We start from the raw sequence: 18,528 nt of genomic DNA on the forward strand, positions 1-18,528 counted from the left end.
GTTTGTCTGGTTTTGGTATCAAGGTATTACTACTGACCTATTTGGTCTGAAACAGAATCACACATGACCAAGTGAGCTCTATGCCAGACTGATTCAATATTTGAAAAATGCAATGATGATGACAGAAGGAAGGGGAGAGATATATGAGCGTCTCAGTGAATACAGAAATGATATTTGACAAAAAACAACACCCTTTTAAGAGTTAGACGATACTATTAGGAGACCTGAAAAAGGGCAGCTAAGAAACACGCAGCTGCTTTTACTGCAAGAACAGAAACAAAATCAGGAGTTTTTCTCTTACCACTTTTGCCTAGAGGTTTTAGATAAAGCAACTACACAAGAAAATGAAAGAAAAGGCATACAATTTAGAAAGAAGTTAAGCTGTCTACAACCACAGTGGACATGGTCTAGTTATAAAACATTTAATATACCTAACAAGGACCTATAGGAATAATAAGTGAGTTCAGGAAGGTTGTAGATACATGATCAAAGCCAACATTTCTATATGTAGCAATGAACAACCTTAAAATTATGTTAATAGAATGATCAAAAAGAATAAAATGTTTACAAATGAATTTAATAAAAGTAGTACCAATTTTCCACAGAGCCATGATAAGAAAAAACAGGATGATACAAAAACAGACATACAGCTCTATAGATCAGAGTAAAGAACTCAGATAAACCCACCTGGCTAGAGGCATTTTAGTTTTTGACAAAGATGCCAAAAAAAAAAAAAATTCAGCAAATGGTGCTGGTAAAACTGGATACCTACATGTACAAGAGTGAAAACAGACCACTATCTCTTATCCTAATGAAAATTAAATCAAAAGGATCAAATACCTTAACAGAGGATCTGAAACAGTGAGTCTGCCAGAAGAAAGAGTAGGGGAAACTGTCTAAAACATAGATGGGCAATGGGTAAGTTTCTGAACAGGACTCTAGTCTGTCAGGAAATAGCATCAATTGACAAATGGGACTTCATGACATTAGCGAACTTCTGTCCAGCAACTAGAGCAATTTGGTGAAGAAATCCCACAGACTGGGAGAATGTATTTGTTCACTATGTATCGGGCAGAGGAGTCATACCTAGAATATACAAAGAACGAAAAAAAGCTAAACAATGAGAAATCAAGTACCTAATCAATAAATGAGCTAGTGAAACAAGAATCCCAATCAAGCCAAATCACAACAAGCCAAGTTAAAGAATATCCAGGCTTAATGGGATTCCTGTGCTCTTGGGTAGCCCCGAGGAGAACTTGGAAGCTGGAGCGGGGAACGACACAGGGAGGGGAACAGGATGGGATGGGACACACACACATACACACACGACCGGACATGATCACTCAGGGACTTTCCAGGGAGCCTTTAAATAGGTTGTGGGAGTAGTCAAGGTTTTGGTGCGCTGCCTTGCCCCTCCTGTGGTGTGCACAGGGACAGGACCTCCAAAGATGGAGGCCAGAGATGGGGACTCACAGAAAGGAGCTGGAAATTCTCCAAAGATGAAATGCAAAGGATCAATAAATGAGAAAGCAATGCCTTGTCTCAAACAAGCTATCAATCAATCATATAGGTCTAACAGTTTAAAATCAGACCAGATGCAAAACTTGGAGATTGGAAGCCATCACGACAAAGCTGCCCTCCCCCACCCACCCTGGCAGGAAGTATGGGTGAGTGTTTACCCAGCTCGTCCTGACAGAAGCTCCCTGGAGGGTTGGTGTACTTCATGGTGCTCACATCTAACTTCCAGTTGTGCTTTGTGCATTTAACGGTCCTGGAGGGTGGGGGAGATGATAGTCAACCATACGACACAGTGGGAGGAGAGTCAGTGCTGATGAAGAGGGAAGGCAACTCATGACAGGGAAGTCAAAGCAACTGATGGAATGCAAAATACATGAAAGAAAATCTATAAACAGATAATACTGCGGTAGCCAAGGAAATGCTCGCTAATCATCAAGCAATGTTCTTAAATGTGAAGATGATGTCTAGTTCACACAGTGACATGTGTTAGAGACAACAGAATGGTCTTCAGGATAAGTGACCTCCTCCTGGCCAGGACGCAGAGGGATAGTCTGGCGTGATGGTCATCATACACAGGCTCTAGGGAAAGAAGGGAAGGCTGGCCAGTGGTGAAGCAATGGCTGTGCCCAGATAAGCAAGGTGATGATAGGAGCTCATGCTCCTGCAGACAGCCCTTGGCCATAAACTGCTCAAGAGTCCATTCTCATAGCAGTGAAGTGAGGTTCAGAGAGAACATGGTCTTACATATGTCTGACTTATCTATCAGCAACCCTTCACCTTTAGTGTCCAACTAGTTTAAAATCCCCAAAAGGTTTTCCTAGCGCTTAAGATTTGAGAGTGTGATTACTGTATCAGATAACAATATACTCAGATAAATATGAATTTCAGACAAAGTGTGATGTGGGATTCCCCTCTGTATACTGTGAATGTGTTTTATTGCCATTGGTTAATAAAGAAGCCACTTTGGGCCTATGGCAGGGCAGAATATAGCTAAGTGGGAAATCTGAACAGAGATATACAGAGAGAGTAGGCAGAGTCAAAGAGATGCCATGTAGTTGTCAAAGGAGACAGACACTCCATGAGCCTCGTGGTAAAATGCAAAATAATAGGAATGGGCTAATTTAAGATGTAAGAGTTAGTTAATAAGAAGCCTGTGCTAATAGGCTGAAAAGTGTTGTAATAAATGTAGTTTCTGTGTGATTATTTAGGCCTGAGCAGTCGGGAAATGAACAAGCAGTTTCTGCCTACGAAAGTAAGTATATTTTCTTTTCTTTTTTCCTTTTTTTGATTTTTTTCAAGACAGTTTCTCTGTATAACTCTGGCTGTCCTGGAACTCTCTTTGAAGACCAGGTTGGCCCCAAACTCACAGAGATCCACCTGCCCCTGTCTCCCAAGTGCTGGGATTAAAGGTGTGTGCCACCATGCACGCTAAAAGTGAATGTGTTTTCAAATGCATGTCTTCCACTATATTTACAACATATACTAAAATTTGTTTTTATCAACAATTATTTGGGTGAGTGTACTACATTTCTATTTAAGACTCAGATTATAGCAAGCTGGAGACCTTTTAGAGGAGGTGCTGTGCCATTTTTGCTGTTTGCTTGAACTGACTTCCTTCTTTCCTTCCTTATTTCTTTCTCCCATCAACTTTTTTGAGACAGGATCTCATGGAGACCAGGCTAGCCATGACCTTCATTTACTATGTAGCTGAGGGTGACCATGAACTCTTACTCTCTCTGCCTCCTCCTAAGTATTTCACCATGTGGAGCTTACTTTACCTGGCTGGCTCAGTTTTATTTTGTTTTTGTTTTTTTGTTTTGTTTTTCAGTCAGATTTTTATTCCATAGCCCAAACCGGTGCCAAACAAGTAGAAATTCACCGTCTCAGTCTCCCAAGTACTGGAATCACAAGCATGGACTACCATATCCAGTTCCCTTTTATCTCCCCAGAAAATAAAGCTGGGCAGACCTGGGGGAGCTCATCAGGAGTAGGGTACAAAATGTTTCTTTCCTTAGCTTCATAAATTCCTACTGAAATTCAAGAAGCAAAGAATTTTTTAACCAGGAAATGTCTCCTACCAGAAACATCATTTTTTGAAAAAAATCAAAAGCATTCATTTTAACTTATTCTTTTTTTTTAAAGATTTATTTTATGTATGAATGCTCTATTTTCATGTATGCCTTTACACCAAAAGAGGGCATCAGATACCGGTAGAGAGGCTTATGAACCACCATGTGGATGCTGGGAATTGAACTCAGGACATCTGGAAGAGAAACCAGTGCTTTGTAACCTCTGAGCCATGTCTCCAGTCTTGTAAGCATATCATGCCGACATTTCCAAGCTTGGTTATATCCAGAACTTTGTGGCCCTTCCTTTCTTAGGCAAGCATGGACAGCAACCTCTAAAAATTAGGATGAGACATCCTAGATGGGACTGAAGAACCCGAGAGGGAAAGTTGGCAGAACTAAGTGTAGTGGGGTTTCAGCCTGATTGGGGTGGGCAGGAGTGGGACAAGAGAAGATGGGGGGTGGAGATAGGAGGGAGTGTGGGAAAGGGATAGAAGGGGGCAAGAGAGAGATAGAAGGGGACAGGCGTGGGCATGAAGAGGAGTCCACTACACACAGAGAAGCTATGAGAGCATGTTAGACTTAAGGACATGAAATGTATAGCACCTACGATCTGCTGATTTTAGCTATGTGTCAGGAAGAAAACTGACTGAACGGCAGGTAGAAATGGACTATGCTTGACTGTACCCTGGAAAAGATGCTTTTCTAAGTTCGGTAGCTGCACAGCAGGCTCAAGCAGAAGAATGGGAAGTAGAGACAGATAGGAGCCATCACCGGCGTGCAGTTTAACTACTGAGCTCCACAGAGGCTAAAGAGAAGAGTGCCCAGCTTCCCTGTGAAGGCTGCACAGAAAACAGGCGTGTGGGCTAGGGAATGGCTCAGTGGGTGAAGGGCTTGTCACACAAGCAGGAGAACTTGAGTCTAAACCCTGTACTCCTATAAAAAAAAAAGCTAGGGGTGACAGCGTGCACCTATAGCCAGCACTGGGAAGACAGAGACGGGAGGACCCCAAGGCCTTCCTAGCCTGATATAACCTTATTGGTGAAGTCCAGGTTCAGTGATAGACCCTCAAAAGATCACGTGGAGTGCGATTCAGGAAGAAACCTTCTGTCAACATCTGCCCTCCTACACACACACACACACACACGCACGCACACACATGTGTATACATATTCACACAAAACAGGGCTCAGCTGCCGGTGGAGTGAAACTAAGATCAACCGCCTTAACAGTTTTGCATGAGGCAAGAATGGCTGATGTGTGGTGAGGAGCTCACTATGTCTAGGTGAGCAAACTGTTTGCAAAAACAACAGTTTTTCCCAATAATCTGTGTACACAGAAGACCACGGGAATACTAACGGTGGTGAACATTTATTGGCTGTTTATCATATACTCCAGGTGATGGTCTTCTAAACCCTTTCTGTAGACTTTGAGTGGGTGATTCTATGTGTGTGAGTGTGTACATGCATGTGTACAAGTCAAAGGTCACTACTAGAAGTCTTTCTCAATTTCTTTTCCATTTACATTTCCCCCTTTTTGAAATTAATTTTAATAAAGCTTTATTTTAAAAAATATTGCAAATAAGTAAAAATGTCACACACCAAAATTATCTAAACCCAAAATCTGTACAACTTAATAAACATATATATATATATGCATATATATAGTTTGTTAGTTAGAGTTGACATTCAGAATAAATGTGAAGCTTCAGTTTTACACTTTTAGTACTGAATATATTCATGCATTTATCTACTACCCAAACCAATTGGAACTAGATTGGAACTAGAATTGGGACAAGAACACCAATCTGCTTTGTATCCTCTTCCATAACACATGTCTGCCACGTGCAGTCGCTCCTTCTTCATTATTTCCACTTACTCTTTTGGAGACAGGTCTCTCACTGAACCTCACTGATGAAACTAGACTGGCTGGCTAGGAAGCCCCAGGGATCCTCCTGTCTCTGCCTCCCCAGAGGTTGCCTGGCTTTTTACACAAAAAATTTGAACATAGGTCCTCAGGCTTCGACAGCAAGCATTTTACCCTCTCTGAGGCCTGACAATGTAGGTGGTGCTTTCATTTTCCAAATGAGCAGACTGAGGCTGACGAAGGTTATGAACCTGATCAAGCTGATTCCGGAGCTGGTGAGTGGTGAGGCAGGCAGGGAGGAGAGCTCACACTATGGCACTTAGCTTTAGCACCCCTCTATGTGGTTAGCTACATGTAAGAAGACAGGAAACACAGAGCCTCCCAGTGACGATCAGCAAGAGAAAAAAAAATCTTTATTCACCCTGAGTTCTGCACAAATGTACCAGAGATGAAGGAGATGAGAGTCCCTCAGAAGAAAGCCAACGAACAGCCCATCTGGAATATTCCCTGCACTTTCTGACTCCAGGTGCCACAGAGATTAGCACTGGAAAGTCTAGTAACATGTACATATAAGACCATGGACTGTGAGAACCGTGTGTGTAATCAGACAACTCTATGGGTAGATGTGAAAACATTCTAGATTTGGAAATTGTCCTCTGCACAACGATAGGGGGACAACTCCTCAGCTCCCTCTGGTGTGGGAGGTCCTCCTGTCAATGTGTTGCTTTCATTGGTTAATGAAAAAAGAAACTGCCTTGGCCTGTTGACATGGCAGAACTTAGGTAGGCGGGGAAAACTAAAAGGCATGCTGGGAGAAAGGAAGCGGAGTCAGGGAGAAGCCATAAATCCTTGCCTGAGACAGATGCCGGTAAGAATCTTTGCCAGTAAGCCACTGCTATGTGGTGATATACAGATTAATAGAAAAGAGTTGAATTAATATAAGAGTTAGCCAATAAGAAGCTAGAGCTAATGGGCCAAGCAGTGATTTAATTAATACAGCTTCTGTGTGATTATTTCGGGTGTAATCTAGCTGGGTGGCCGGGATGAATAAGCAGGCCCTCCTCCTGCAATATCCTTCCAGTACAGAACTATCCACACATGAGCAGAGGAATAAGATCAATGACACAAAGAAGGGAAAAGGCTCAACACCCAGGGACGCAGCCCGCACAGCCCAGGACAGGCTGCAGAAGACTCTGAGCAGTGGTTCTCAGCCTTCCTAATGCTATAACACTTAAATACAGTTCCTCAGGCTGTGCTGACCCCCACCTATAGAATCATTTTCTTACTACTTCATAACTGTAATTTTGCTACTGTTATGAATTATAATGTAAACATTTGTGTTTTCTGATAGTCTCAGGCAACCCCTATGAAAGGGTTGTTTGATCCCAAGGGGTCGTAATCCACAGGTTGAGAACCACTGCTCTAAAGGATTCGGTATCCATAAAGCAACTGACAAAACAGATGCCCAGGAATACACTCTCTCTCTCTCTCTCTCTCTCTCTCTCTCTCTCTCTCTCTCTCTCTCTCTCTCTCTCTCTCTTGTGTGTGTGCGTGTGCGCGTGCGTGCTCACTCCTGCATCCCAAACATTCCCATACAAGCACATGTACTCTAGAAGTAGACTACCATGACTACGATTGTCAAACTAATTCAGAGTTCTTAGAGAAAAGAGAAAGTAAATCTAAGCAAAACATAAAATTTTGAAGTCTGGAAACTGTCCCAATGAAGCAAGAGGAAAGCTTACTAGAAGCAATTTGCCGATTATGTCGTTTAAAACATCTAGATAAGCAAATGGGCCCCTGGCAAGAGGACAAAGGACCCGTGTACCTTGCATCCAAATCCTCGATGTCTTTTATGAACAGACCTCCCTGGTGCTTGCAAAGGTTCTTGCACGCCTTGAGGTGACCCTTCGCCTTGTAAATGATATACTCTTTGCCAGTAGTCTTATTCCTAAAAAAGTTGATTCCTTCTTTGAGGTTGGCAGTTTCAGCGGGCGACAGAGACAGCAGGGTCTCAGCTGTCTGTTTCCTGCGAGGGAGAGCCGACATTATGAGGAGCATTAGTGGTGCTGGGTTTGAAAGGATAAACATTCTGAATTGATAGCTTAAAAGTTGTTCTCCCTCAGCTCACGCTCAGTGCCCCCCCCCCAATAGAGCCCTTTCTCCACCCTTTAAACCTGTGCGCACATGCTTTCCTACAGAGCTGAGTCCTCTCTCACTTGCCTGTCCATCGCCTGCCAGCTCCTGGGTATTCCAAAGCAATTGCCAGGGGTTCCTTCTTCTTCTGCGGCTTTGGCTTTTTTTTTCTCGCCTGCCAGGAAGATGAAACAGGCGGTAAACTGGCTGGAGAGAGAATGCTTACTCAAGTCACTTTTCCGTTAATGGTGTTTCCTCTCCCCACCCCCACCTCCTTTAAAAGCCCGGGTCTCTGGCTCAGCCTTCCCTGCTTTCTCTTTTACAACTGAACATCCCTTAGCCTCAGATGGTATTCAGGTCCTCCAGGATGGCCATCTGCCTGTGGGTTCAGCTGGAACTTGCCCCTCCTTGGCCAAGCCTCCTGGATCCATCACTGACTACTCCAGGCAACCCCACCAGAAGAGCACCTGGTACCCTGCCTGCTCTCTTTATACGTGTCCTCTTTGAAAGTCCTGTCTTGAGTTTTTCTCTTCCGCCACCCTGTCCCAGGCTGTCTTCATCGGTTAGCTATTTAACAAATTAACCCTCATCAGGCATTAAGTTTGAATGATTTACAGAAAACTTTAGCAGCCGATGAGGTATTGAAACCCCAGGTTTGACTGCAGCCCAGTTTCTGAACAGGCTCTCTCCACTGGGGACTTTGAATCCTAACAAAGGTGAAGTTCTGTGGGGGAGGTTTTTTTCAAAATACACCTTTTCCCCTTATCTGTGGTGCCAAGAAATCTGGGTGTATGTGGTTTACTTGTATCTTTTACTCCAAACTGGCTCAAAAATTCTCTCCTCCCCTCATGTTGCCTTTAAAAATGAGCTCAAGTGTATGTGGGGATAGTTTCATTTTCAGTCCGTAAATGTCTGAAACCAGAAGGAAAAAAAAAAATAGGGAGTGGGGGATGGGTTGGGAACGTGGCAGGATACAGAGCTCAAGTCATTCCCAGTTCTCTACAGAGGGAGGCACAGCTCTGGGACAGATACCCATCTTACGGCACAGCCCCTGCCACTTCTGTCCTCCGCGCCTCCCAGTTCTGTTTACAGCACATGTTGGTTTATCCCTGGGGAAATGTTATAAGTGAATATGGCAGGACGGAATCCATTCCAAAACTTATGAATCACTTTACAGTGTAAACAGCTAACACCCACTTAAAAACAAGCACAGGCACCACACCTCTGGTGGGGAAAGGCGTGCAGAGAAGCCGTCTTCAGATGCTATGATCTTTGGATTGCTTGGCTGAATGGATCCCAAAACCACTGTGTTAGGGTCCCAGCTGTGTCACCCACTGAAGAAAGCAGGTGCAACGAACTGCAGCTTTTCCTAGCATCACACGCAACCACATTGGAGAAAACACAAAGCAGAAAAATATTGGAGCTCCAATGTACAAGCCTGTTTTGGAGACGGGGTCTCCTGGAACCCGTTTTGATCTCAAACTCATTATGTAGGCAATGCCTGAATCTCCTGCCTCTACCTCCCAAGTTCTGGATTTACAGGTGTTCCTACCATGTGCGCCAACACCTACAGCTACATGGTCTAATGTATGTTTTTCAGCATTTAGTTTTACCCTAAGTATTTTAAAAGAAGCCTTTAGGGGGCAATAGCTGTTGAGGCATTGTGCACCTCGGACTGAGGATGGAGGCTCATAGGATCCCAGCCCTGGGCTCTGCTGCAAGCCTGGATGGGAGCCAGGGCTCCGTGTATACGCCACATCGGATGGATAGAGGTTGCTCTGTGAGGGTACCACCATGCCTGGCCCAGTCTGAAGCCTCCTGACTGCTGTCACTCTCCCTGCAGGGACAGCTCAGACAAGGTGGAGCAGATGTCCATGGAGTCAAGGATGAGCACCACACACCCTGGTACCTGATAAGCAAGACCCTGAGGAGAAGCTGCAGCCACAGCTCTACCCATCCAGTCACAGCCGGACTGAGAGGTGTCAAGTGACAGCAGCTGTGGTTGTAGGTCTCAGCCTTCCGGTCACCTTAGAACAGGACCTGGACAAGAGGGGTCACCTCAGTTGCCGTGTGTCGTGATAACGACAAGGGGAAGCTGAGCCCGGAGGTATTAGCACACACCTCGGGATCCGTCCATGTGAGAGGCCCTCAAACTACAATCCAAGAGTAGATTGAAGAGTGCCGAGCCCAGATGGCTCAAGTTTAAAAGAGACCTTTGCTTGTGTGGGAAAGGCTAAGGATGGATGCCGTTCCTGCCTCTGAGCCTGATGGGAGACTCACCATGGAATGTTGACAGTTATTTAAAACACGAACCCCTCTGAATTCTTGTCATCTCTCCGAAGAATCACAAGACCAAGGAGCCCTAAGTGCCCTGTTTGCCTATGAGTGGAGTCAGGATAAAAGTGAAAACATCCCCAACACAGCACAAGACGCACAGCATGTCAGGGTGCTGGGGAAGGAGGTTAGGAACCAGGCACAGGGGGATTGCCGCACATTCACAACCAGCCTGGGCTGCAAAGCGAGACCCTGTCTCAAAGACAAACAAAAAAGCTGGATGTACTGGTGTATTAATTAGTGATTAATACACATTAACCACTGCCCCCCTCTTTTTTTATCAGTATTTCTGTGTATAAAGAATAAGGCAAATCATGCAAATATTTTGAAAAAAAGAGTACCACAAAGTAAAGTGCTCATTTCAACAAAGACAATGTTACTTCCAAGATCTGTAGCAAGTCAGATGTGCTGGGTTCACATCTGTTATCCCAGTCCTGGGAAGGCTGAGGCAGGAAGATTATGAGTTCAAGGCCTGCCTCAGCTCTGGGAATTTATTTTGAAACTCAAAATCTAGATCCATGCTGGGTATGGTGGCACACACCTATAGTCTCAACAGTTAGGAGGCCAAAGCAGAGTCATCAGGCGTTCAAAGCCAGTCACATACATAACAAGTTCCAGGATAGCCTGGACTACAGAGTGAGATACAACCTCCAAAACTAATGACAATGTAGACCTCCCAATAATACAAACAGGAGGAGAGTTCTCTGGGGTAAGACTTCACTCTCTCTGTGATGCTTTCACCGTCATGAGAATCACTCTAAAGCAATGGTTCTCAGCCTACAGGTTACAACCCCTTCGGGGCCAAACAACCCTTTCACCAGGGTTGCCTAAGACCATCAGAAAAAAAGCAGTAGTTGCATTACAACTCATAACAGTAACAAAATTACAGTATGGAATAGCAACGGAAACAAATTTATGCTGGGGCGGTGACCACAACATGAAGAACTGTATTAAAGAGTTGTAGCATAAGGAAGGGTTGAGAACCCTGTTCTAGAGGACGATGGTCATGGCTTCTAGCTCAGGGCTGAAGGTTGAGGGAGAAATAGGGATAAGAATACCAGTGAAGCTGTGCCCAGTTGAACAGGAGGCCGTATTGAAGGCACCCCTCATAAGCCAAGAAATCCTCCAGGGCTGTACTTAGAAAAGGGAATGGAAGGGAAAGGATTGTCAATTTTATAGGTCCATATTGCTATTCATGATTTCTTTCTAAATTTATTCATTCATAATTTCATAAAGTGTGCGATCACAGCCCTCACTTCCATTATCCTCTCTCATCCATTACCCTACCACCACCAAACCTCTCCTTCTCCCCAAGTACCTCCTCTCCTACATTTGTATCTTTTTCTTTTTTTGTGGACAATTATATTGTGAACTTGGATAGAGGTCTATTTACTTGAGCAAAGGCTATGTCACTGAGAAATATGACTTCCCATTCCCCAGAAAGCGTTGACTGCCTATTGTCAGATCCAAAGGAAACTCCCCAACAATTTGGCATCCATGCCCCTCTACCAAAGGAGCTGTTTCCTTCTCATTGTCAGAAGAGGCGAATGGCTCTCTGTGGTGCCTGTTTTCATACCAAACCCATGCTGGCCTCACTCAGTATCCTAAGTACCAGCTGCTCCCCTTCAGCTCTTTTCACCAGCCCTCTTCCCTAATTCTTGTTACCAGGACACTTACCCTTCTCTCTCCCACCCTTTCATCCCTTATCACGTGTTCTCAGCTCCCTTCTGGAGCTTTCTCACCTCCACTTAGGAGCTGCCCGTGTCTGTGTCCTTGCCGTTTGCCCTCTGTCGCTGGAGCCTTCTGTTTAAGTCCTGCTGCTTCCTTATGTCCTCCTGGGACTCTATAATATTGGGTTCCTCCCATGCGTAGATTCCGTTTGTGACCTTCCCCCCCTTATCTTACCTTGTTCTATTCTTTTTTTCCTCCTCTGACTCAGAGATTGTGTCAAAGCTTTGCTGTCTTTCTACAAGTGACTTGGCTTACTACAGCTCAACAGGTAAAATGTGACACACTCAATTTTCAATTCTTGCAGATTGTAACAACTCCCACCACTGCACAAACAAATATTCCTCAAATCTCTTCTGTCTAAACTTTCTCGGCCCTACACTCTCAAAAGTCTCTTATCTAAAGCTTTTTCTTCTATACTTCTTTCTTCTATATTTCTTGAAAATCTCTATGATTTATTTGCTTTTTGCTCTCAAAAAAGTCTCTTAAGAATATGCTGAAAACTCTACCTCAGGATTTGTAAGTCCACTAGGTATAGTTGAAAATCTATAATGTCTGGGATTAAAAGCACTGGCTGGTCTTCCAGAGGTCCTGGGTTCAATTCCCATCAACCACATGGTGATCCCAGGTAAACATGCAGACAGAACACTGTATTATAATAAGTAAATAAATCTTTGAAAAAAATCTATAAAACTTGTAAGAAAAAAACTAGCCTGAATCTTGTAACAAAAGGCTAATGATTAAAAAAAATCTGCACATAGGTAATCTTAACTTGCTACAGCATACTATATAAGTGATCCACATTTCATTTAGTAAAATAGATATTTTTAAATAGCAAAAATGCAGCTTGTCTCTATCTTGGCTAATGACCTCACCAGGACGAAAGCAACCTTGTGGCTGGCGGCCATCTTTATTAAGACTAAAGAGAGTGTGTGTCAGGTAACTTCACCACCGTCTTGATTAAGATGACCACATGATATAAACCAACTAAGGCAGCACTCATAAAACCTCATAGTCCTAACGAGCCCTCTGCTTATTGTTGTATCTCTGTTTGATCATATTAACCTGGAACATTCCAGGTTAATATGATCATATATTAATATGATCAAAGGAGACCTCCTAAAACTTGGCAGGTGATATATATCAACAAAGGTTACTGCTGCTCTTCCCTGGACTTGATCATTATCTCAAATTTTCTCAGGAACCCTAAAGATACTTCATCCACAGACTGCAGGAAGCAGTTTGAAAAACATGATACCTACATTCCTTAGAGGGATGTGGGAGGCTTTTGGCTTTTTGGTGGGTTATAGATGTTTGTTATATTTAGGGGAATATGGAAATATAGGAATGATACAATAAAAGGGTAGATCATTGAAACAACTATTAATCTCAAATATTTTGTATTGGTATGGACTTTTACATATTGATAAAACTTTAGGATCATTTTTGTTAACACACACTGTATATATGTTTCTATTTTTGGTTAAGGTATTGTACCTATACAGATCATTTGAAAATGTAAGATAAATTTCTAGCTTTTGAAAGCTATTGTTATAAACTATTTAGGATAATCAAGAAACATAGGTTAGCAATTAGCCATTTATAACAGTCAAATTTGAAGATATGTAAAGCATGTTTTCTAGATCATACTGAGATATATTTTAGATAGATAAATGATCTTCAAACATGTCAAAGATCTATAGAATATGGCATTTAAAATATTTTGTTAATTCAGAACTTTTCATGACAATGAGATATATCTGCTCCTGGCAGCACCAATTTACTTTATAAAAGAATGATGGACATTGAAGAAACTCCATAGGAGTTTGCTTTTGTTGTGCAAGGCTAGCCATTTGGGCAAGAAACTGTTTCACCTTGACTGTTGACAGTGTGCTGTGCAGACTGGACATGTCACAGAAAAGTGACTGCTGAACTTTGCCAAAGCAAGGGGAGATGGTCCTTCAGAGTTCCTGCTTCATGAAAGAGTTTTCCAGACATTCTACAAGACACAGAGGAAAGTGACTAATGATGTTGCTAATACAAGACAGGACAGTTCTTTATATTTTCTGCTTCACCGAAAAGACTGCCAGACACTCCAGGCCTGTAGGTTTAAGATGGATGCCCCAATGTTGCAGAGAAACTTTGGATGATTGTCCAGGCAGCCAGATGTCTCTGTCATTTCTAGAGTCTTGGAAGTTACTTGTAATGCACTTCCTGTTTACTTAGGTAATATTACTTCCCTCTGGGTCTTTGATGGAGTTGAAGACTAGATAGTTATAGTTGGAACTTTCCTTAGTTATAATAGAAAGTAAATTAGGTGTAAAACTTTGGGTTCACTAAGGTAGGGTAGGCAAAACATTATTTTCTGTGAATATGCTAACTACATATGGACAGAATATCACAAATATAATTCTTACTTGATAATTGTTTTTGTTATGTACCTTTACTATGTTAAAGTTAAAACCTTTCTTTTTATTTAAATGGACAGAATATCACAAATATAATTCTTACTTGATAATTGTTTTTGTTATGTACCTTTACTATGTTAAAGTTAAAACCTTTCTTTTTATTTAGACAAAAAGTGGGAAATGTTGTGGAATATTATTTTAAGGTGTGTTACATTTGTTTATACTGTGGAACATTTGTTTTAATAATGCAAATATGTGTTGCAAAAACAAAACAAAACCAAAAAGCCAAGCCATGGTGGCGCATGCCTTTAATCCCAGCACTCAGGAGGAAGAGGCAGGTGGATCTCTGTGAGTTTGAGGCCAGCCTGGTCTACAAAAGCTAGTTCCAGGACAGGCTCCAAAAGCTACAGAGAAACCCTGTGAAGCTGTGATTCCTTGCCTGTCTAAAACACCTGATGGTCTAATAAGGCGCTGAACAGCCAAAGCAAGGCAGGAAAAAGGATAGGCAGGGGTGACTGGCAGAGAGAATAAATTGGAGGAAAAATCTTGGAAGAGGAGAAAAGAGCAAGAGAGAACAAAGAGAGGAGGACACTTGGGGCCAGCTACCCAGCCATGGAGTAAGAGTGAAAATAAGATATACAGAAGAAAAGAAAAAAGCCCAGAGGCTAAAGATAGTCTGATTAATTTAAGAAAAGCCAGATAGCTTTCTGATCCGCCATCTGTGGTGGCAGCGCCGCCAGGATGCAGATTTTCATGAAGACCCTTACGGGGAAAACCATCACGCTCGAGGTTGAACCCTCGGACACTATAGAAAATGTCAAGGCCAAGATCCAGGATAAGGAAGGAATTCCTCCTGATCAGCAGAGGCTGATCTTCGCTGGCAAGCAGCTGGAAGATGGCCGTACTTTGTCTGACTACAACATCCAAAAGGAGTCCACCCTTCATTTGGTGTTGAGACTTCGTGGTGGTGCTAAGAAAAGGAAGAAGAAGTCTTACACCACCCCCAAGAAGAACAAGCGTAAGAGGAAGAAGGTGAAGCTGGCTGTACTGAAGTACTATAAGGTGGATGAAAATGGCAAAATTAGCCGTCTTCGTCGGGAGTGTCCTTCTGATGAATGTGGTGCTGGGTTTTCATGGCCAGCCACTTTGACAGACATTATTGTGGCAAGTGCTGTCTGACTTACTGCTTCAACAAGCCGGAAGACAAGTAGTTGTGTATGAATAAATAAAAAGACAGGAATTGAAAAAAAAAAGCCAGATAGAACCTGGATGCTCCTCAACTAAAGAATGGATAAAGAAAATGTGACACATTTACATATTGACGTACTACTCAGCGGTAGAAAGCAATGGCATCTTGAAATTTGCAGGCAAATGGATGGAACTAGAAAAAAAATCATTCTGAGTGAGGTAACCCAGTCCCAGAAAGATGAACATGTATGTACTCACTCATAGGTGGAATACTAGGAATACTAGCTGTAAAGCAAAGGATAACAAGCCTATAGTCCATAATTCTAGAAAAAAAAAGTAACAAGGTGAGCCCTAAGAGAAACATATATAGGTCCCCTGGGAAGGAGAAATAGACAAGATCTCCTGACAAAATTTGGAGCTCTAAAAAATAAAAAAAAAAAGTAACACACTGCTGACCCATCGTAATCTTAAACTGACCCAAGGATCATTTGAACCAATAAAAAGGACAATACTACAGACCCCTGCGATCATTAGAGGAACAAATAAAAGGATGCTATGAAAAGCCCTGCTTAAAGATTAGCTAAACAACATGAGACAGACTACAACACACACACACACCAAAATAAAAACAATAGCAACAACAGAAAAAGCTACTCCAAAAAAACTATCAAATTATCAATATTTAATTATATGATGATAAAATATTCATTCCAAAAACACCATAAGAGAGTAAAAAGATAAAAAGTAAAGATGACCCATTTATTTGTGTAAATGACAAAAGAATTCTCTGCAGAGCTTCTAAGAATTTCTACAAATTCATGATTATAGGAAAAATAAGCCAAAAATATTTGGATGGGCGTTTCACACAAGAGAACATTCAAATTGTCAATAAATGTTTAAAGCGAGCCAAGCATCTCTCATAGTTGTGGAAATGAAAACTAAAGTCATGCCAAGATATGGCTGTGCCTACCAGATGAACCAAGATTAAGCACTTGAGAATATCAAGCATTGGTCTGGGGGTGGTGGCAATGGAAAGTCTGATCAGTTACTATGGACAAGAATGTGATTCAGTCACACTGAAAAACTGTGGCATTGGCTGGAAAAACAGAAAATACACATAGGCCCCGTCTCCCACTACCATTCTAGTCTCAACACTAGACATGGATATGCATATGTTCTTCGAGACACGTGTACAGGAATATGCAAGAGCATTATTTACATTAGCACTGAACTAGAAAGCTCAAATGGTCAACAATGAAATAATAGATTATAGCTGTATAGGTTTTATAGGTAAATTGCACAGTATCATATTAAGGTATCATGACAGAATTCAGCAGGAAAAATAAATAATTTAAACAACTTGCAAAGACATGTAACAATAACTCACACATGACACTGGGGAGAAGAAACCACATATAGAAATGTAAGCCATGATTTCATTCAAATGAAGTTCCTCAATGGGCAAAGTCAACATTCATTGTTTAATAATGTGAGCAAAATGCTACATCTTCAGTGGGAGAGTTATAAATAGAAAAGAACGAGCTATGGATGAATAAATTCAATAATGATATAGAAGCAGGTTTGTAGCTAAGTTTATGCAGCCATGCTATAAATGAAGAAAACTACAACCAACCATCTCTGCCTTCCATACTGCAGACAGAGAAAGTAGAGCAGACCAAATCCAGGGTGGGCAGAAAAAAGAATTCAACAGAGTGGATGTTAGTAAAGAAGAACCAAACATAGCAGGAAAATCAACCAAATCAGTTATTTCAAAAACAAATTTGGAAGATCCTCCGGCAAAATTACAAATATCAGAACTAAAAGAGGGTGTTCATTCCCACGGTCTCTATGGAGGCAAAATAGGTAAATAGCTAGAGAAACACAAACTGTCAAACCTGTCTCATAAGGAAATAAATACTTGAAGTAAGTCCATTCTAGGTGAACAGATTGAATTAATAGCAACGAATCCCCTTTCCTCAGCTGCTGCCAGTGTTCTTGACTCTTCCCAGGCTGTTAAGGCAGCCTTGTGGTGAGGCCCTCATAGTATCTGAGGGCTAGCACGGCGCCTGAAGTACTCACCAAATCGTAGGTCTGAACCAAATCAGCTGCCTCTGCTTGACCCTTGCCCTCTACAACAAGGTGCCCAGTCACAGAGGATCAGATCAATGCCTTCATTAAAGAAGCCAGGATGAATGTTGATCTTTTCTGGCCTGGCTCATGTGCAAAGGCTCTTAGCTACTGTCAACATTGGGAGCCTCATCAGCAAGGCAGGGCCTGATTGTCCTGCTCCAGGGCTGAAGTGGCACCAGCCGGTGGTCCTGCCTCCTCCACTGCTGCCGCCCCAGCTGAGGAAAAGGATGTGGAAGGAACGATGGGAGAATCTGAGGAGTCTGAGGACAATACGGGCATTGACTACACCTCTTTTTGACCACACCTCTTTTTGACCACACCTCTTTTGTTGATGTGTTCAGTAAAAGCCAAACGTACAAAAGCGAAAGGAACCTCAGCAGCTCTATAGCTGAGGGTGTAGCTCAGCTGCAGAGCGTGTATCTAGAGCACGCCAGGCTCAGAACCAAGCCAAACTTCATTCCAGAAGAGAAGCACAAGCCCACACGGCTTCACTGACGAATTATAGCAAACATTACAGAAGTATTAATAACAATCTTCCGCACACCCTTCCAGACCAAATGGGATTTCTCCCCCAAACACACCCAAAACAAGCTTTCTTTAACATCAGAAAATCAATTCATGGGCCAGCAAAATTGCTCAGTGGATAAAGGTGTTTGCCGCCAAGTCTGAAGACCTGAGTTTGATCCCTGGGGCTCACCTGTTAGATGGAGAGAACCAACTCACAGAAGTTGTCCCCTGACCTCCATGTGTTTGCCAAAATCATAGTCACAAAATATGAGATTCATGAAATCAAATGCAACAATTTCTTAAAATGAATTCATCCAGCATATTCACATCAGAAAAGATAATCACAAAAGCTGCAGAAAGATGAAGAAAAAAACCCTCTCATCCTTAAAAAAAAAAACTGTTACAAATCTACAGCTGGAAGAAATTCTTACGATCCGACGATAGTAATCTAGGAAAGCCCCATTTGTAACATTAATATCAATAAAGACAATGCTTCATCCCCCAACATAGGAGGAAAAATATGATGTCTGTTCTTCCCACATCAGTTCATCATTGTAGCAGAGCTTCTAACCAGAAAAGTTAGGCTAAAATAAAGTTAAAGTATCCAGATCAGAAAGGATCTGTGAAACTCTTTGCAGACAACATGACCA

The 18,528-nt window shown here is 42.3% G+C and overlaps 2 protein-coding genes and 1 long non-coding RNA gene across 8 annotated transcripts in view; 2 read left to right on the top strand and 1 right to left on the bottom strand.

Annotated features, from left to right (window-relative positions):
* LOC142848244 (cytidine monophosphate-N-acetylneuraminic acid hydroxylase) overlaps positions 1 to 18,528 on the bottom strand; it is a 95,171-nt gene that overhangs the window by 57,088 nt on the left and 19,555 nt on the right. For 3 of the 6 annotated variants that reach the window (XM_075970032.1, XM_075970033.1, XM_075970030.1), the window contains exons 1-4: positions 11,660 to 11,798; positions 7,671 to 7,758; positions 7,276 to 7,476; positions 1,680 to 1,771 (exon numbers count right to left, since the gene is read on the bottom strand). In XM_075970032.1, the coding sequence (XP_075826147.1) occupies positions 1,680 to 1,771; positions 7,276 to 7,476; positions 7,671 to 7,758; positions 11,660 to 11,783 (505 nt within the window). In that variant the 5' untranslated portion in view covers positions 11,784 to 11,798. Of the gene's footprint in view, positions 1 to 1,679; positions 1,772 to 7,275; positions 7,477 to 7,670; positions 7,759 to 11,659; positions 11,799 to 18,528 lie in introns of those variants that run through there. The other 3 variants (XM_075970034.1, XM_075970036.1, XM_075970035.1) reach the window with 1 other exon arrangement.
* The window catches only part of LOC142848245 (uncharacterized), a 31,188-nt gene continuing 15,398 nt past the window's right edge, over positions 2,739 to 18,528 (top strand). Inside the window, exon 1 of the long non-coding RNA XR_012910396.1 lies at positions 2,739 to 2,770. This is a non-coding gene — a long non-coding RNA (uncharacterized LOC142848245). The remainder of the gene's footprint in view (positions 2,771 to 18,528) is intronic.
* Positions 14,763 to 15,306, top strand: LOC142848816 (ubiquitin-ribosomal protein eS31 fusion protein-like). Its single transcript, XM_075970989.1, has one exon. It carries the CDS (start codon positions 14,795 to 14,797, stop codon positions 15,230 to 15,232), a length of 438 nt encoding a protein of 145 aa, XP_075827104.1. The 5' UTR covers positions 14,763 to 14,794; the 3' UTR covers positions 15,233 to 15,306.

This window comes from Microtus pennsylvanicus, chromosome 4, assembly GCF_037038515.1.
Source record: "Microtus pennsylvanicus isolate mMicPen1 chromosome 4, mMicPen1.hap1, whole genome shotgun sequence".
Classification (NCBI taxonomy): domain Eukaryota; kingdom Metazoa; phylum Chordata; class Mammalia; order Rodentia; family Cricetidae; genus Microtus; species Microtus pennsylvanicus.

Coding starts and splice junctions, on each gene's coding strand:
- LOC142848816 (XM_075970989.1), top strand. CDS start 14,795: ATGCAGATTTTCATGAAGACCCTTACGGGGAAAACCATCACGCTCGAG.